This window comes from Gasterosteus aculeatus, chromosome 3 (assembly GCF_964276395.1).
Source record: "Gasterosteus aculeatus chromosome 3, fGasAcu3.hap1.1, whole genome shotgun sequence".
In the NCBI taxonomy this organism is placed as follows: domain Eukaryota; kingdom Metazoa; phylum Chordata; class Actinopteri; order Perciformes; family Gasterosteidae; genus Gasterosteus; species Gasterosteus aculeatus.
Genome location: NC_135690.1, coordinates 7,922,725 through 7,939,272, shown reverse-complemented (window position 1 = coordinate 7,939,272; position 16,548 = coordinate 7,922,725). Strand labels below are relative to the sequence as shown.

Here is a 16,548-nt window from a genome sequence, read left to right as displayed (position 1 = left end):
TTCTGGGAAGCCTGGGGGTTCTGCCCATTAGCCTGGAATAGGTCTCAAACACGTGATGAAGAAATGCCTGAGATCAATCACACGATTATACTTCTTTATTCCCTCTATTCTCCATTTGTGTCATTCGTGATAGATCAATAATGGACACAGTGAGATTTCCACTTTGACTAAAGGGATTGAATCTGGAAACTTTCTCTTGTTTCACCCAAAGAAGTTTGCTCCTATCTCCCATTCTCAACGCGATCAGTTAGGTTGTTGGTTGGAGGGAGGTACGTCTTGGGATCCCCGAGGAAAGGAGAGGATGGAGGCTGGTTGAAATGGCCCGTCAGGAAGATCCCTATCGTGCCAATAAAAAACACAGACACCATGACGATGAAGCAGACCCTGTCGATCACCTTGGCGACCAGGAACCACTCTTCATTCTCCTGTAGGGGTTGAAAGAAAGATTGTCATTGATGTTGAAACCCGAGAAGAGAAGCAAGTATAAAAACGTAGATCTTACCTTCTTGAAGTTGTTCTGTTGCCTTGCAGTCTTCGCTATGTGTTTGCAAGAGGAGACACACTGTTGGAGCTGTGAGGAGGCCTTCCCCAAGCTGGCACTGAGCTGCTCCGCTGTGCCCCCCTCCAGCTCATCCTCTGTGTACAAAACACGCCACCCAGTCTCCTATATACTTTGAAATTGGAAACTCATTCAAATACTTACTCAGCTTCTCTAAAACGGATCTCATCAGTCCATTTCTTTCTTTGAGTGCGGCAAACATGAGTTCAGAGCGGGCCGTCTTCATCGCATATTCCTCTGCCTTGGTAATGAGGGTCATGGAGCTGCGGCGTCGGCAGGGGACACGGAGCACAGCGTTCCTGTCTGGAGCCGGAGTTTCTCCATTTCTGGTGTCTGCGTTGTCCCCGTCTGGTGTCCAGGGTCGCATCTGCATGTTCAGCAGCCGAGGCAGGATGTTTAGGAGGATCTGAGGAGGTCGCAGGGTCAGAGGGTAATCCATTGGCAAATAGACCAGTTTAAAAGGGTTTGGTCTGGCCCTGCTCTCACCTTTCGGACTTTATCCGTCATCTTGTGAGTGTTTAGGGTTCTCAGGGAAACGTTGAGGACTATCACGCAGTTCATTACCACCATGGTGGTCACCGACATCACAAACATCAAATACCTGCAGTCAAAGGTTCATCAAATCACATATTTCACTCTCTTTAGATCTAAACTCTGAACTGAAATCTGAGAGGGATCACACAAACTTACTTCCCAATAAGAGGGACCGCCCTCGAGGTCTCTGGAACCTTTTTGGCGATAAGGAAGAGGAACACAGTCTGGCCCAGAAGAGTGGCGATAGACATTGTGCACTTCTGACCGCCCGCTGCAAAATTAAACCAATATTCAATAAGAGGTTTTGTGTCGATGGCAGAAAAAAACCTGCAGACCAAAGGGTTGGAAAAGCAAAGGGTTGCTGACTCGTGAGTAGTTCTGCTGGGGGGACTTTAACATGTGGGTGACTATAGAGAACCCTGGAGGGGGGAGATTGGGAGGAACGGCCTGCCTGACTTGAACCCGGGTGGTTGCTATTGGACCTTTGTGCTGCTCATGGGCTGGCTATATCAAACAGCACGATCGAGATTAGGGCGGCTCATAACAACATTTGGTAGAACACATTGGCCATAGATCAAATTGGCTGTCGAGTTGAAAAGCGTAGTCCTCTTTAAAGCAACATCCCAAGCAATGTTTTAAGTACGTTTTTGCTTTTAATCCCCTCAGACTTGGGTAAGGTTAACGTGAGAGAGGTCTGACTACCAAAGGTTCGGTTTAGATGCCCGTAGTGAGAAAAAAAGACCTTTGGCAGGTAAGAAGTAGACAAGAAGGCCGAGGGAGGAGAACAGCACACAGGGAGCAATGATGTTGATGACGTAGAAGAGAGGCTTTCTCTGGATGATGAGGAAGAACACCACCTCCTGGTACTCCAGCTCGTCCTTATTGTAGTCAGTGTTGATCAGCTTCTTGGCCGGCCGGTGTTTGATGGCCCACTCTCCATTTTCTAACAAAATGAGATTGCAGAAGGACATTTTGATACACTTAAGATAATGGTAGTGCTTAGTTTTATTTGGAATAATCTATAATTAGATGTTGCTCTACCTGTAAAAGCCTCTGGGTCGATATCCACCCATTCCAAAGTGAGGTCATCCTCCTCTGTGAGAACCAGCTTGATCTCGTTGGCGCTGTAAGTCTGAGAGCTGAACAGAGGGAGAAGACATATGGTCTGTTACCACGACAAGCACAGCCATTTAAGACAAGAACAAGAGCCCCCCTGCACATAGTCCTCCTTATTCTGTACGTCACCAGTTTTATTATTCCTGTGGGAGTAGGAAAATGTCTATCACTGTTTTATGTATTATATTACGTACATCACTAACAAGAGTAAAAGTACTATTTTATATTGGAGTTCATTTTGCTCTTTAAAGATATGATATATCTTCTCTATGATTTCTGTCATAAATGTGTAATTGGAGTATTTTGTAATATCATTAATTATATTAAGTTAATTAATTAGTTAATTATAAATGTAATAGCATAAGCTATAATATGATTCTCACTTTACAATTGAATTTAAAGAGGCCTTGAAGGATCAACAAAATTGACGGCAAACGAAGGAACTGCCAGTTGGCTGAATAATTGATTGATTCTTGAGTGACAAGACAACCCGTTTGAGTTATACACAGTGAATCAGAGGCCTCTTAATCTCTTAACAGATTGATCTGGTGTTTAATACATAAACATTAAATCCCTACAGATGCGGTTTGTGCACCGACTGGAAGACCATGGTGCAGTTCTGCCAGTCAAAGGGAAAGTAGTTGACGGTGATGGCACAAGCACTGCGGTAGATGGCAGGAGGCAGCCAGTTCACACAACCGTTAGGAGAGACCAGTGCGTTGCAGTAAAGGGCCACCTCAAAGTTTCCATCCACACTGTTAATCGAGGGACATACACAAAGGCAGATAGACATTTAATCAGGTAAAAAATAGATGTCTGATGTATGTATGGTGAATACTTCTCTGCCAGCAGGAATGAAACACACACACACACACACATACTTCACTTCGCTGCATTCATTTTGATTGTCTGTCCCCTCCAACATCATCTAAAAATCACTTTTTGGTCACAATAATAAAAAGAACTGTTGTTGCCATCATTGTCATTACACTCATTATAAGCTACACAAGTGCCATAATATACATCTCTTCTAATAATAAATTAAATAAAGTTTGAATGTAGGTGAACATTTGCTCAGTTGGGCTGTGAGGAGCTCATAAGCTGAGACCAAACAACCAGTGGGCGCTGTGAAGGTTGTTGCACGGACTTGTTCTCCAGGATGATGTCTGGCAGCCAGATGCTCTTGGAGGGGAGCCGCAGCTGGGAGGTGATGCTCCCGTACAGAGCCGACCTGGGCGGCCGGTCCCATCTGAGCCTGTAGTCACACCATTGCTGCACACGGAAATACTCACGCTTTGACATTAATGCAAAGCGGCAGAGAGAAATCAGCGGTGGAGATGGGTGTGAAGTTACCATTCCTATCCAGACGCTTGTCGTGAGAGCCTCCTCCTTTTCATTCTGAGAAAAAGGCAGTTGGGTAAACGATACGAACCAGCTGGTGGTGGTCAAAAAACGACAGACTTGACTCACCAGGGATATGAGGTTGGTAAGCGTCATCTTGATGGCGACCTGAGTGACGTCGCTGCCGTTCTCCATGGGTCGGACGTTCTTGTTGTAGCCCTTCATCAGATCCTTGAAAAGTTCCCCCTCGAGGTTGATGGCTGATGCTGCAGACGAAGCACACAAGTACGAGGGACTAAAACAAGTGATGAAGGCATCAGCATTTCCATCAATTTTACATAATAAGGTCACTTTCTGTGTCATGATGCGTATTTTTCAGCCTGAGAAAACGCTGCAAAAGTAGGTAGGCCAGATAGGTAAAAGTAGGCTTTGTTGGAATCCAAACACATGACAGAAATAAAGGAGAAACTTTCTTCATTCCTTTTGTGTAAGCCATTTCTATAAAACAACATTAAAACAATTTTTTGGGTGGAAACTAAGCTGTCATAGTGTTGTTTTATAATTCAAATTGTCGGGGGAATGTGATCACACATTGAATGTGAGAATGCAAGCTTTGTGAATAGAAAAGAAAGGAATATTTAAACTACTCAATTATGTTTGAAATAATGAAATGTTGAGCAAAAAAGAAAATAGGTTCCGTCTTTAAGGATGTTGCAACTTTTGGCCAATTGATTCATGTTTGCTTAAACCATCATACATCTGAAAACATATACATACTTCACAAATTCAGATCCCTAAACTGACAAGAGCCTGTGTAATCCTCACGAATGCGTCACCTGGTTGAATAGCTTACCTGTGGCAAAAAGGACAAAGACCCTCAGGACGAGAGACAGAGCGAGCGCAGGTCCAGAATCCATCAGTGTGTCCGTTTGTACTTCCCTGTCCGGGACAAAGCTGCGATCTCTAATGTGACACACATGGACACTACGTGAGGAGTTACTGGCAGTCAAACTGTGGCTGTGGGTTTATTTCTAGGACGCGTAGCCAGCTGTCCGCTGTGATGTGACATGCACATATTTAAGGTATTGTACTTAGTGCACCGACAAAAGTACACACACATCTTACACACCATCTGGACTGTAGCTCCCTTCAGCGCACCTGTTGTCATTCAGATCTCCACACAAACACAAGTCAAATTACTCATGAATTTGGTGAGGGACAGTTTAGCACACAATAAAAGGATAACCAAAATATTGAACAATAAAGAGAAGGAGAATGCAGCAACGTTGTGCGAGCCAGAGAGAGCTGTGATAAGATAAGAACAGGTGATAAGTTTCTCCCATTTACAGCACAACCGCAGCGACGTGTTGCTGGTTTCCCAGCATGATTTGGCCCTCGGCCCACAGACACATAAACACACCAGCCAGGCAGAGGAATGTGATAGTGTTTACTCGGCTGTCCCAAATGACATCCCTGAAAGTCCCTCCTTTTAGCATGTTCCCCGGGCAGAAAACTATCACAGATTAGTGGGCCCGTGTTAGATTAAGTGTCACTTCCTCAGCCAGCAGTTGTTTTTGCGCACAGCGATTGGAGATAATATGCAAATCTAAAACCTCGTTCTGTGTCGAGTTACAATTTCCCACCCTGGAAATAAGGGATGAAGACGGGGAGGAAGACGGGGAGGTCGTGGGACATACCGGTCACCACAGCACAGCAGCTGCTGTGGGTCGAGGGTCGAGGGACTGAGGTCAATATGGGGTCACAAAAGGAAAACCAATCAGCATTGACACTTGTCTCAACAGAATATGTTTGCAGAACTGCTCTACACCTCCAACAAAATACTGTAAGATTAGTTGCATTGTTGTCAGTTAATTTAAATATCTCACATCTGAATCTGGAATTTCACAACGAGTTTGCCCCAACACACAACAAGCCATAGTATCAATAACAATTTTATTTATATACAGTTTTTTCCTTTTACAAAAATACAAATACTTTTCTCTATACAAATAAATATGGTAAGAATATGAATAACATATACAGTCCGTGTGCTTCACAAGAGGCTCAACCTTCGCAAAAGGACAATACAAATAACTTATCATTTCATACAGATTCATAAGTTAGACAAGGCCCCATTAAAAAAAGAAATCCTGTGGGCTCATGCGTGGCGATAGTTTGAATGATACATTCGTGGTTGTGTTTTCATTCAGAGCCAAAGTTAAGTCTTCAGACAGGCGAAACTCCAAAAAGAAGTTGAAGGCCAAACAAGTAAAGTTTTGAATGTGTCTCTCTGTCCCACAATGAGTTCTTCCCGCTGTCTCTTTGAGAGTGTTGTTCCGCTGTCGTCTCTCCATGTCTTGGCGTTTGTTGCCGTGATAAAGTTAACTCTTGAGTGCCTCCAGTGACAAAGCGATGATCCGTGGCACGCTGCGGTAGAACGACTCATTCTCTAGGCCCACGAGACTGTAGAAGGTCAAAGGTCGTCCTCCCACTACTGCTCTGACTCGTGCCTGATACAGTCCTCGACTATTCTTGGTGCTCAGATCAACTAACACCTGAACAAAAAAACAAAACAATGAAGCGATACAAAGACATACAAAGAAAAATTATTAATCAAAACCTTTTCTTTTTACTTCTCTTAACTTAAATAAATAATAATCTACCTCTTGGAAGTTCATGCGTAGGTTCTTGCTCGGGATGCTCAGGACCCAGCTGTAAGAGTCCCTGACTTGGCTGACTTGCTGCGAGGACTCTCGCACCCCGGGACAAACTGCAGGAGCAAAACAAAAGTAAGTGACAGTCAGTAGGAAATAAGATCTAAGCATAAAAGGTGTCCCATGCAGTACGTGAGTTCTGCTGAAGTAAAGGGGAGGTGCGTACTTTTCCCGCTGGCCTCAGGCGTCTGCCTCTTGCGAAGGAGGCTCCTGTGTGGCCTGCGTGGACTCAAAGTCTTTACGGCTTGACTGGAGTCGGCGGTCGTCTCCGCGTGAGCTCGCTCAGTGACCGGCTGAGCGGCGGACGTCGCCTGCAGGAACGCTGAGGGTTTTAATTCGGTTCTTTCTTCGTTCTCAGCAAAAGTGAACTCCTCCAAAGCTGTGCTCCATTTGGCATCGGGAGAAGTATCTCTTTTGTGCGAGGTTGCACTTTCTGACCCGTCCTCTGTCACAATCTTGACCCGTGTGCCCGATTCCTCAACGTCCTTCCTCAGGGCAGTCAGGAGGGACCACGGCTCCTGGGATCCCCGCGGGGGGGAGGGGCCCGTGTGGACAGGTGTTTCGGTGGAAGGAGGAGTTAACGGGGAAGCGTCGGAGGAATCCAGCTGGAGGTAAACCGTGTCCAAGGGAAAGCTGGGAGGAGCAGATCTGGAGTACAATTTGGAGCGTAGAGCCGTGATAACGGATTGAAATTCTCCCTCCAGCTGATGTATTGAGGAGTCCTGCGTCTGGGAATGACAAAAAAAAAAAATTGATATTATATTTTAAAATAAACCCGCAACAAAATGATTAGTACAATTAATTGTGATGGGTATATACATATACATTTAATCACCAGCATCCTTCAATTGAAAGATTGCCTTCCAAAGTCACAGTTCGTGCACATTTGGACCTTTTCTAAATGTACCTGTAGGAAAAGCTTGTCCTCCTGTACGGTTGGTGTGCCTGAGAGACCAGTGGACGTGTCAGTGAGGTCTTGGTCCTCAGCCATGCCGCTCAAGTATTTCTCCCAGTCATCCACTGAGGGTCCCACCTCTCTGAATAAAGCCGGGGGAACCGGAGAAGGACCCTGCTCTGTTGGCACCACAGCGCCACCTAGCTGTTCTGCAAGGAATAAACGTGTGTTAGGAGATTTGGCCCGTCAACACAGATTTTTTGAAGTTGAATATAATCCATAATCTGTGAATGTATTATACATTATAAACTTAGACAGAGGCTTGAATAACGAGTTGTCAATCATGTACCTTTAATCTGTGTGAGACGCTGGCTCAGTCCCAGGTCCCTCCTCTCTCTGGTGTGAGTGGAAGCTGTGCTGTAGATGTGCTCCACCAGCTGAGGAAGCGTCTGGGTGAAGAAGGTCAAGTCCACTTTGTCCCGTATGTAGTCCTCGGCCCTCTGCAGCAGGTCCAACAGTGTTTGTAGGAACGAACGTAACTCTGAAAGGCCGAGAGGGAGAAGCTGATCAGAAACCTCTAACCTCAAAGCTGAAAAACAATCGCATTAGTGTTTTCGTTCTACGATTGTTCGATGTTTAGAAGAGTACTCACGACATTTCTTGAAGCGGGTGAGGCACTTGTCCTCTGCCATTCGGTTGCAAGCGCTGGCCGGCTGACCAGGGGGGCAGCTCAGGGTGTAGAAGCGACAGAGCGAGCTGAACTCCGACCTCTGCTCCTTCGCTGTCATTTCTGTTGTCTTTAGAAGCTCCGAACACGTTGGCTCTCTGCTTCCAAATGACTCTAAAAAAAATGTATCAAACAATGATCTTAGCATTGTGGATTTAGTATTAGTCGAGTAGTGATGAGTCAGGATATTTGAGGTTTCCATGGTGCTTCATTGTTGCTTGAAACTCACTCTGTATCTCAGCTTGAATCCAGTCAGAGAAAGCAGACACCCGTGTGTAGACTCCCGGCTTGCCCTTCTCCCCGCAGCCGTCTCCCCAGGACGTGATCCCGTGGAGCTGGAAGCGACCCGAGATTCGGTCCTGGTAGATCAAGGGGCCCCCAGAATCTCCCTAAAGATGACAGAAAGTCCCCCCGTAGTTAAAGAAAACATATTCATACTACGTTGACAGAAGATGCTTTGGCTGTTGGCCAAAACAGTTCAAAACAGAAAAGGCTCAAAACTGTACAGTCAATTCAGCAATGAGTTTCCAAATCACACTCAACTGTGACAGATGTGGTTCTGCTCACCTGACAGGAGTCTATGCCCCCGGTGAGATAGCCGGCACAAAGCATTGTATTGGTGACCAGTTCTTTGCCGAGGGTGTTCTTGCAGGTGCTCTGAGGCAGCAGGGGCACCTTGGCCTCCATCACCACGTCAGCAGACGGACCATCTGAATAGGAAAATAAATACACATGGAAATGTACTGATTCGGAGTCTTCAGTCGACATCAGCACACATCCTCTCACAAATGTGAAAATCAATTCAGCCCCATCTCCCGCTCACCCTCATAAAGGGAGCCCCAGCCAGCCACCAGACAGGGACTGCCAGTAGGGGGCTCCATGCCAGAGGGGAGACAAACCGGAGTGACGCGGTTGGAGAGGACCACCGGGGATGTCAGTTCCACCAGGGCTATATCGTTGTTAAATGTCTTTGGATTGAACTGTAGGAGAAGAAGAACGTTTGATAGATTTAATTGAATAAGAAGACGATGAGCTGATTGCGTATCCTTCACTTTGGACGGTTACCTTAGGATGGGGGATGATGCGATTCACTTTGAGAACCTGCTCATCAGGATCAGTCTTGGTGATGTCAAACTCCCCGACCACGGCCGTCCAGTAGCTCTCGCTTTGGCTGCTTCACATCAGAGAAAGCGAGGGAGCGTAAAACACAAACAATCTCAACAACTCAAACATCTCACCACAGATGCAGAAAGAAACGGTGATTGACGCTCACCCAGCAAAACAATGAGCGGCAGTGACCACCCAGGAGCTGTCCACCAGAACCCCTCCGCACATCATCCCACCGTAGCGCTGGAGGTTGACCAGCCAGGGCCAGCTCCCGAGAGCCGCAGGCGAGCCGCCCACGATCCGCGAGCGAGGCTGTGTGACGTTTTGCACCGTGGACGACCTCTGACCGCACACTGCTGCTGGGACGGAGAGACGAAATCAGCGGATGAGCTTTGCTCGTCTCTGTCGACGGGGGAATAACCCGGCATGGATGCATTGGTGCTCGTCGGTGAACGGGCGTATCCCCTCACCCTGCGCGTGGGTCTGCGTGGCGGGTTCCAGGTTCTGCATTGTGTTGAGCAGGCTGCACTGGAGGACCCGGGCGCTGCAGCTCTCCCCCATGATCCGGATGCAGTTCTCTTTGTCCAGTTCGGCCGGCGGGCAGCGGTGCTGGTAGTAGGCACAGGCCTGGCTCAGAGCCCAACTCCGCTCAGCTTCATCTTCAAGTTTCTGGGCCTTGCTGATGACTTCGCAGCGGGGCTCTGATAAGGCATCAGCGGGAGACACTGTTTGAAAAGAGTGGGAGTTAGGGGACGTTCTAAGTAATACAGGACATTATTTAAGATGCTCAAGAATGGAAAAAGGGGGAGAATAGTGACATTTTACTTACAACAGGAGCCAGACAGCTGTCCACAGTCCTGAAACAGACAGGGGACACAGCCCCGACAGCCTGCTTCAGCCCGACTTCTCTCAGATGAAGCGCGCTCCAGGGAGGACAGGGCGCTGGTCATGGCCGCCTCCAGAACTACGGTGCCACGATCAGACAGAGCTGCAGGACAGGGCAGGACCAAAGGGAAACGAGAGGACAAAAACGTGAGACAAGCGATAGGCAAGAAGATGAGGAGATGTGGTGAGAGCATACAGAGAGCCATAAATATATTATTGGCCGGGCAGATATATTGCATGATGCAAGTGACGGCCAATTTGTTAACTGATATAATGGAAAAAGACAATGTGTATGAAATTCAATTGGACAGCCTTTAACGCATAATGTTCTGCACTTTTCTGGGGAACTAGATTGACGTCTATATGCACATATACTCATTTCCTCATGAAATAGGAAAGGAAGGAATAGGAAAGGGCTGTTTGCTTTCGGAACATTATGTGAGCATTAGTACAAAGTGGTGCATCTTTGTGGTTTCTGTGCGAGCGGCCCCCTTTTTCTCATGCTGCTCTTTGAGCTCATTGGCACCGCGTTGGGGAAGCCAGCTCACGCTCAGCGCACTGGTGAGGCTTCTGCAGACGCACATCAATCGGACCGGCGACCCTGCGCCCCCCCGCCCCCCCGTGCCGCGCCACATCACAGGATAGGCCACCAACAACAACAATGCTGATGGAGGACTTAATTAGAAGGCCAGAGCTGAGCTGGCAGAGGCTGGCAGGCAGGGACGGACGGACCCAAGGGACGTGGGCAGGCAGCCCCGGGGTGGCCTTGTTCTGAACGCACTCTGCCATCACCAGCCGTTGGCATGAAGGCTCCGCGGCACTCACTACTTCAACCAGGGGGAGGGGGCAGGTGTCCCTCGCCACCTTTACTCTGGCATGTGGCCGTCTGACAAGAATGTGTAGAAACGATACAAGGACTGAAGATGAAAAACAGGCGTGAGCCCCGTTGCTTCTTTTAACCTGTGGAGGACGATGGATGTATCCAGTAATTATTTTATTTTTTGTAGGCTTAAGTCCTTGAGATATTCATCTTTTTAAAGCATCGCAGCATCTCAGGTCTTTGATTATTCACTATGATATGTTTAATAAAAGACATAAACGTCTCTAAGACATAAATAAGTACTTTATGAATATAAATATATGTGTTAGCTCCACCAGTGAGGAAGTCCGCAACAATGCTTTAAATGCAGTCATCAGATTTTTAAGCTGTAGTCACTGATGTTGTCAATGATCCTAACGCGCCATTCTTAACAAACAATGCAAAAGTGAAGTAAATTTACCTTTAAGGGCACTCTGGGGCATCCTGTAGACCTCTCGGCCTGCCGGGGCTCCCAGCAAGCAGTCGAGTCCAGTGAGCAGCAGTGATATCAGCAGAAGCATGGTGTCAGAGCATCAGACCTCCGCTCCACAGGGACAACAAGCCAACGGGCAGCAGGCGCGCGAAACCGACGGACGAGGGATGGAGAGGCGACGCTAGCCTGCGGCGTTTCCAGGCGGTTGTTGCCTGGTTTTCTCTCTGCAACCCTGAACTGTCTTCCTCCTCCTGACTCGCTGGGCTCTCTTCCACACTGTGGTGCAGGGCATCTGTCTGTAAGTTTACTTAGAGGAACAATAGGTGCCTGGATCGGTCTCTGGTATATATAGAGTCCCCAGGGGAAGACCAGTAGGAGGGAGGGGGGAGAGGATAGGAAAGAGAGAGGGAGAGAGAGGGAGGAGGGGGGGACTGCTCCCATGGCCAATACACAAACAGATGAATTCATTAGGACTGTGACAGCAAATCGGGTGCAACTTGCCAAGGCTGGAGATTACAAAGAGGTTTGGTTCTATGAAAAGAGACAGAGGGGAGGGAAAGGGAGTTGCAGATAGGGAGGGGGGAGAAGGGTAAGGCTGAGTGATTGGCTGGGCGGCAGGAAAGGGGGTGTTGTGCTAATTAATTAATGAGAGAGAAAGAGGGAGAAAGTTATGCAGATAAGGATATGGGCTGAGGTCAGAGAATAGAGAGAGAGACAGACGGACAGAGAGACGTCCCCAAACGTCTGAAACCAGGAGTCACAGCGTAGGAGATGAGGGAGGTTGATCAGCAGCGTGTGAGAGAGAGGGAGAGAGAGAGAGAGAGAGAAGTGTCTGCCATTCTGCTCGTCCCTCAAAGAGACTATTGTCTCCGTCGTCCCTCTGAGGATGCCCACATCAAAGCTGTCCCCCGGGCATCACTTGGCGCCGCCTCCATTGATCACTTACAGTCTTTTATTCACCCCATTAAAATATTGTCAGTTCACATCACTTTTGTCTTTCTCTGCTGAACTCTGCTTTTGTTACATAAAAATAGAGTAAAACAATAAGAAAACATGATGTATTTTTAAAGTCCCGTAAATAATTTGTTTGTTGGACAGACAAACATTATCTAGTCTTCCAGTGAGGATTTATAGTCAACATTGTTACTTTATCTGGCAAAGCTTTTGTTTAATCAGGTAGAGACGGGGCCTTAAATTTCACCCGATACTATTGGATGTATGTGGAGGAATGGAAATGTGCAGTTGGAGGAGAGTCAAGGGAGAAAAGGTACCTTCAGAGTGCCATTCAGCATCGAGCGATCTCAGACTTTTCATAGTGTTTAGTGGCTTCTGTGTGAACTGGAGGACACAAAATGCTTATATGTAAAGTGTCAAAATCCGCTAGTTTGATTTAAAGAAATGTAACACATCTCTCCCGCTCTAATGATTATATTCTAACATAACTCACTGCATATTCCTATGGTATAATTGGAGGGAAGAATTAAAGCTGACATCCACAAAGTGTACATTCACAGGCAACAAACAAAGCGGCATCGACCACTAACCCAATCCAGAGCTGTCATTTTTTACCCAACTGAGCTGAAAATAATGAAAAAAGAGTGGAGGGCAAAGTTGTGTGACTGTGTGTGTACTTTTCAATCAAAGTTTCTGCAGATGAATTAAGATGCTTTGATGGTAAAAAATAAACCGTGCGTGTGGAAGGATAAGAAACCAAAAACAAGCTCCAGGGACGGAATGAAGAGGACGAAGGATTAGAGCTTTGAATGAGACGAGAGGGAAAGTGACACGTCTTCCTTTTCAAGCTCTGCTTTCTGGCATTGGTTGTGTGCATTGTAGCCCGGCCGCCTCCATGTACCCGGGCGGCACAATGGCCCCCGAGATCTGAGAGCGGGCTCAGGCGGAGCGGAGCGGGAACGGCATGGGACAAACGGGTCGGCGCTCTTTCATCCCTCCGCTGCCTCAATCCGTTTGCCTTTGATGTCCTTTGATTCATTTCTGCTCACTCTTCATCTTTCCGCCAAGCACGGTGCACTGTCTCCATCTCCATCTCCATCTCCACATGGAGATGTTCCACCTTCCTCTTGTTCAACGATGGCGACATTCAATCATGACGCCGCTAGTCGGAAGCTAAACTTAATGCAAACGTTGCATAGAAGGGTAAACGGGCTGTGCTTGGATACAACAAGGCCCTTCATGTCATCATTCAGCCGTTCACACACTGACTGGCCTTCAGTTACCAGCCTTCACACCAAAGTCACAGCTACAGGCGCTATGTTGGGATTAAGGGTCTTGCTCAAGGGCGCATGGGCAGGTTGCCATGGCGTGGGATCAAACCGCCAACCCTCCGGTTGGAGGACGTCCGTGCTCTCCACTCATCGACAGTCGCCCCCACAGAGGAGCAGACCTCATACATTAAATACTTCAGTTATATCACAGTTTGGGCTTCTTCTGTTTAATTAAAGTAGGTACCTCGTTGTTTAAGCTTTTGGTCATAAAGGGAAGCTGCTTTTGACTCTACTGACAATCCTAAAGAACTTAAGGCGATTCTGCTTCTCCCATGTGCCTTTGATTGATAGATTTATTTACTTTACTCTTATTTCCTATTACCTTACATCATGTCTGGTCCTGCATCTTATTTCATTTCATTTTTAATTTCATTTTAATTGATTTTTTTTCTAATGTGTTTCATTTCATTATGAGTTGAATCCAGCCAGCTTGACTTTAAACAAACACTTATTTTGGCTGCGTGAACATTATGCACAGATTATTTGTCTAATTTAAGTTGCCAACCTTTTTGTTAGGTTAACTTTAAACGGTCAGTGACAAAGGAGTAGCTTGTCCCTGTTGGGGGGGTTGGTTTCTTAGACCAGGTGACAGGTGACAGCTGCCTGGGATCGGTAAAGTCATGCAAAGTGTGTTTGTGTTTGACACAGCAGCGATCGGACTTGCTGGTCTCCATCAATTCATTCATTAACAGTCACGTGTGTAGAAGTGATGCTTTGTCGGGGGGGAAGGGGGGGAAAGGGGGTGGGGCGCCTCGTCGCTGGCTGCTTCAGCGGGTTCCATAAAGAAAACACACAATGCTCAGCTGAGAAATCACACCACAATGAGAACTTTAACAACAATCGTGCTGAATAACACCCAGGTATTGTGTTTGGTTATGAAACCATTTCTCCCATTGTCTCATGCAGAAAACAATTGAAATGTAGGTCAGTGGGGTACGCAGCGGAGAAGAGGCTCCCAACATTTCAGCACAGACAGACACTTGAACCCCGTGACAATAGTCAAGCAGAAGCAGCTCGGCCTGTATCGGCCCATTGTTAGACACGCTGTTAATTAGATCTATTATGACCTCAACAATCACATTAACTGCCATTAAATGCACATTAACCACCAACTGTTCAATGACAAAATATCCGCTTTTTTCGAAATGGAGTGTTAACAATGATTAAGTTGATGTGGAAACACTGTTTTTTTTAAATGACACGACCCTTTTTTTATACAATGTAATAATTTCATTGAATAAAAGCATTTGGTCAAATTTAATCAGGAGTTATTTGATGTGGTAAAAATGTGATTTCATTAAAGAAATTAAGCACATTTGATTCTGTTTGTGAATGTTAATGAATTGAAAGCTGAAGGGTCCTTTTGTCTCCTCGGCCCACCCGTAACACAGAGAAAGTGATGCTTTGATGGTCAGTGATACTGAGACAGTAAGTTTGAGGCCTGTTTGCACTTATTGACTCCGTCCCCCTGCTGCTGGTAAAGATCTAAACAACAGTGCACAGAAACAGAATGAGCTTTTTATACACATACAACTAATCAATTGTAGAACTGTTTAGCTGTTGCGAATTAAAAGCACAGACACAGTTGGCTTACTGAAATATTCAGTAAAATAGATGATAATGCAGAAGCGTGTCGGCAAAAAAAGGAAACACTTTATGTCTGAAAACTGAACTAAACTTAAACAAATATACATTTTGCTCAAAATACAAACAAAAATACAAACAAAAGAATTGTTATAATGTAGTTCTAACAGGGGGAACTGTATATTGTAAGTTGTTTTCACATGGTGCCGTTCATAAAACTTGAGTATTGCTCTTGTTTGGAGCACCAGACGGTTGAAAAGGGGGGAAAAGGAGACGCTACATTCAATGACCCATGTTGACTGGCGACATGCTGCAGTTGATTTGAACAGGCTGACATCTAGTGTCGCCATATTGGAACTTCTTTGAGTTCCAGTGCTGTCATGTCGTGGGACTGCTGTGTTCTGCAGGATTCAATGTAACTCCGGTACGCTCTTTAATCAATGAAACAACAGAGTGGGTTTGAAAGGATCACAGCAGTGAATCCTTGATTCCAGCGTATCGTCTGCTAGATGAATAATGGCTTTATTCGCTCCCCGCACAGTCAGCAGAATAATCAGAGAGGGAGAAGGAGTTTATATCTTCATATGAATTATACCTTTCCACCCCGGTCTTAACTGAACATGACACAATAGCAATAAGAAAGTGGATATTTGGCTTGAATTGAGATTCTTTTACAGGGGCTAAAAACATAAAATAAAAGATAAAAAAGGCCACACGGAGGCAGTATAAGACACAGATTTAAAATACTGACTATCCTCTCAAACATGAGCAAACACACAAAAAGGATATTCATAAAACCAGTGTCAGTGTGATTAATTAAACTTGTGTAATATGGTATATTGTTGTGACCCTTCGATGTTGTAAACCTTTTAAGAATTGTTATTAGTTACTTGTCTCAAATGCAATCTTTATTATAGTTATTATTTACTGCCCCCTTTGATTAGGCAATTCATTTGTTGCTGTTTCACCAGTTATAAAAAGCATCTTATCTCATTATGTTATCTTATTGTCTGTCTATTGATGTTTAATGTTTTACCTTTATCATGGGATGTGCTGTAATCAACACCTCCACCTTACAAAAATGGGAAAGTTCACATTAAATATACATTACAACTTCTGACAAGGAGTTATTACCATAAGGGAAATTACTGCTTATTTGAATTAAAATGTCTACAAGGATTATTGCAAACAAGAAATAATGTAAACAATGACTACTGTAAACCGTGATTAATGTAAACACAGCAGTAAAACTGATGTTTCATCTACAGGTCAAAGTGCTCACTTATGTGTCATACACGGAATTCATTAAAACACACTTTTGCTTTTCCGTTATAATACAAACATCGGTATATAACAGATAATATAAGGTAGATTCAATCAGGCATAACACAAGACAAATATTGTGCTTTGACGTCCTCTTGCTTGCCACCCTGAATGCATTTTTTTTTTCAAAAGTAGCTTTACTGTGTTCGTTTTTTCTTTTTGCAGCACCGGACCAGTTGAACCGGA

The 16,548-nt window shown here is 45.5% G+C and overlaps 2 protein-coding genes across 10 annotated transcripts; both read right to left on the bottom strand.

The window, feature by feature from the left end:
- Positions 1 to 80: 80 nt before the first annotated feature.
- Positions 81 to 4,569, bottom strand: chrng (cholinergic receptor, nicotinic, gamma). Of its 8 annotated transcripts, none has more exons than XM_078098936.1 (12): positions 4,404 to 4,566; positions 3,680 to 3,816; positions 3,563 to 3,607; positions 3,357 to 3,481; positions 2,788 to 2,964; positions 2,135 to 2,232; positions 1,836 to 2,036; positions 1,250 to 1,364; positions 1,046 to 1,160; positions 704 to 965; positions 503 to 636; positions 81 to 425 (listed from the first exon to the last, which is right to left on the bottom strand). In XM_078098936.1, exons 1-12 carry the CDS (start codon positions 4,465 to 4,467, stop codon positions 222 to 224), a joined length of 1,677 nt encoding a protein of 558 aa, XP_077955062.1. In that variant the 5' UTR covers positions 4,468 to 4,566; the 3' UTR covers positions 81 to 221. The 8 variants fall into 8 exon arrangements, with proteins under 8 accessions (XP_077955062.1, XP_077955063.1, XP_040026936.2 ...); XM_078098937.1 differs by having other exon boundaries at positions 1,836 to 2,027; XM_040171002.2 differs by having other exon boundaries at positions 2,809 to 2,964.
- A 917-nt stretch (positions 4,570 to 5,486) lies between these two features.
- prss56 (serine protease 56) lies at positions 5,487 to 11,491 on the bottom strand. 2 transcript variants are annotated; one of them, XM_040172375.2, is made up of 14 exons: positions 11,159 to 11,491; positions 9,823 to 9,981; positions 9,464 to 9,718; positions 9,160 to 9,349; positions 8,952 to 9,060; positions 8,710 to 8,866; positions 8,454 to 8,596; positions 8,116 to 8,275; positions 7,812 to 8,000; positions 7,509 to 7,700; positions 7,172 to 7,368; positions 6,431 to 6,992; positions 6,214 to 6,320; positions 5,487 to 6,105 (listed from the first exon to the last, which is right to left on the bottom strand). In XM_040172375.2, exons 1-14 carry the CDS (start codon positions 11,256 to 11,258, stop codon positions 5,932 to 5,934), a joined length of 2,694 nt encoding a protein of 897 aa, XP_040028309.2. In that variant the 5' UTR covers positions 11,259 to 11,491; the 3' UTR covers positions 5,487 to 5,931. The 2 variants fall into 2 exon arrangements, with proteins under 2 accessions (XP_040028309.2, XP_040028310.2); XM_040172376.2 differs by having other exon boundaries at positions 8,952 to 9,057.
- Between the last annotated feature and the right edge of the window lie 5,057 nt (positions 11,492 to 16,548).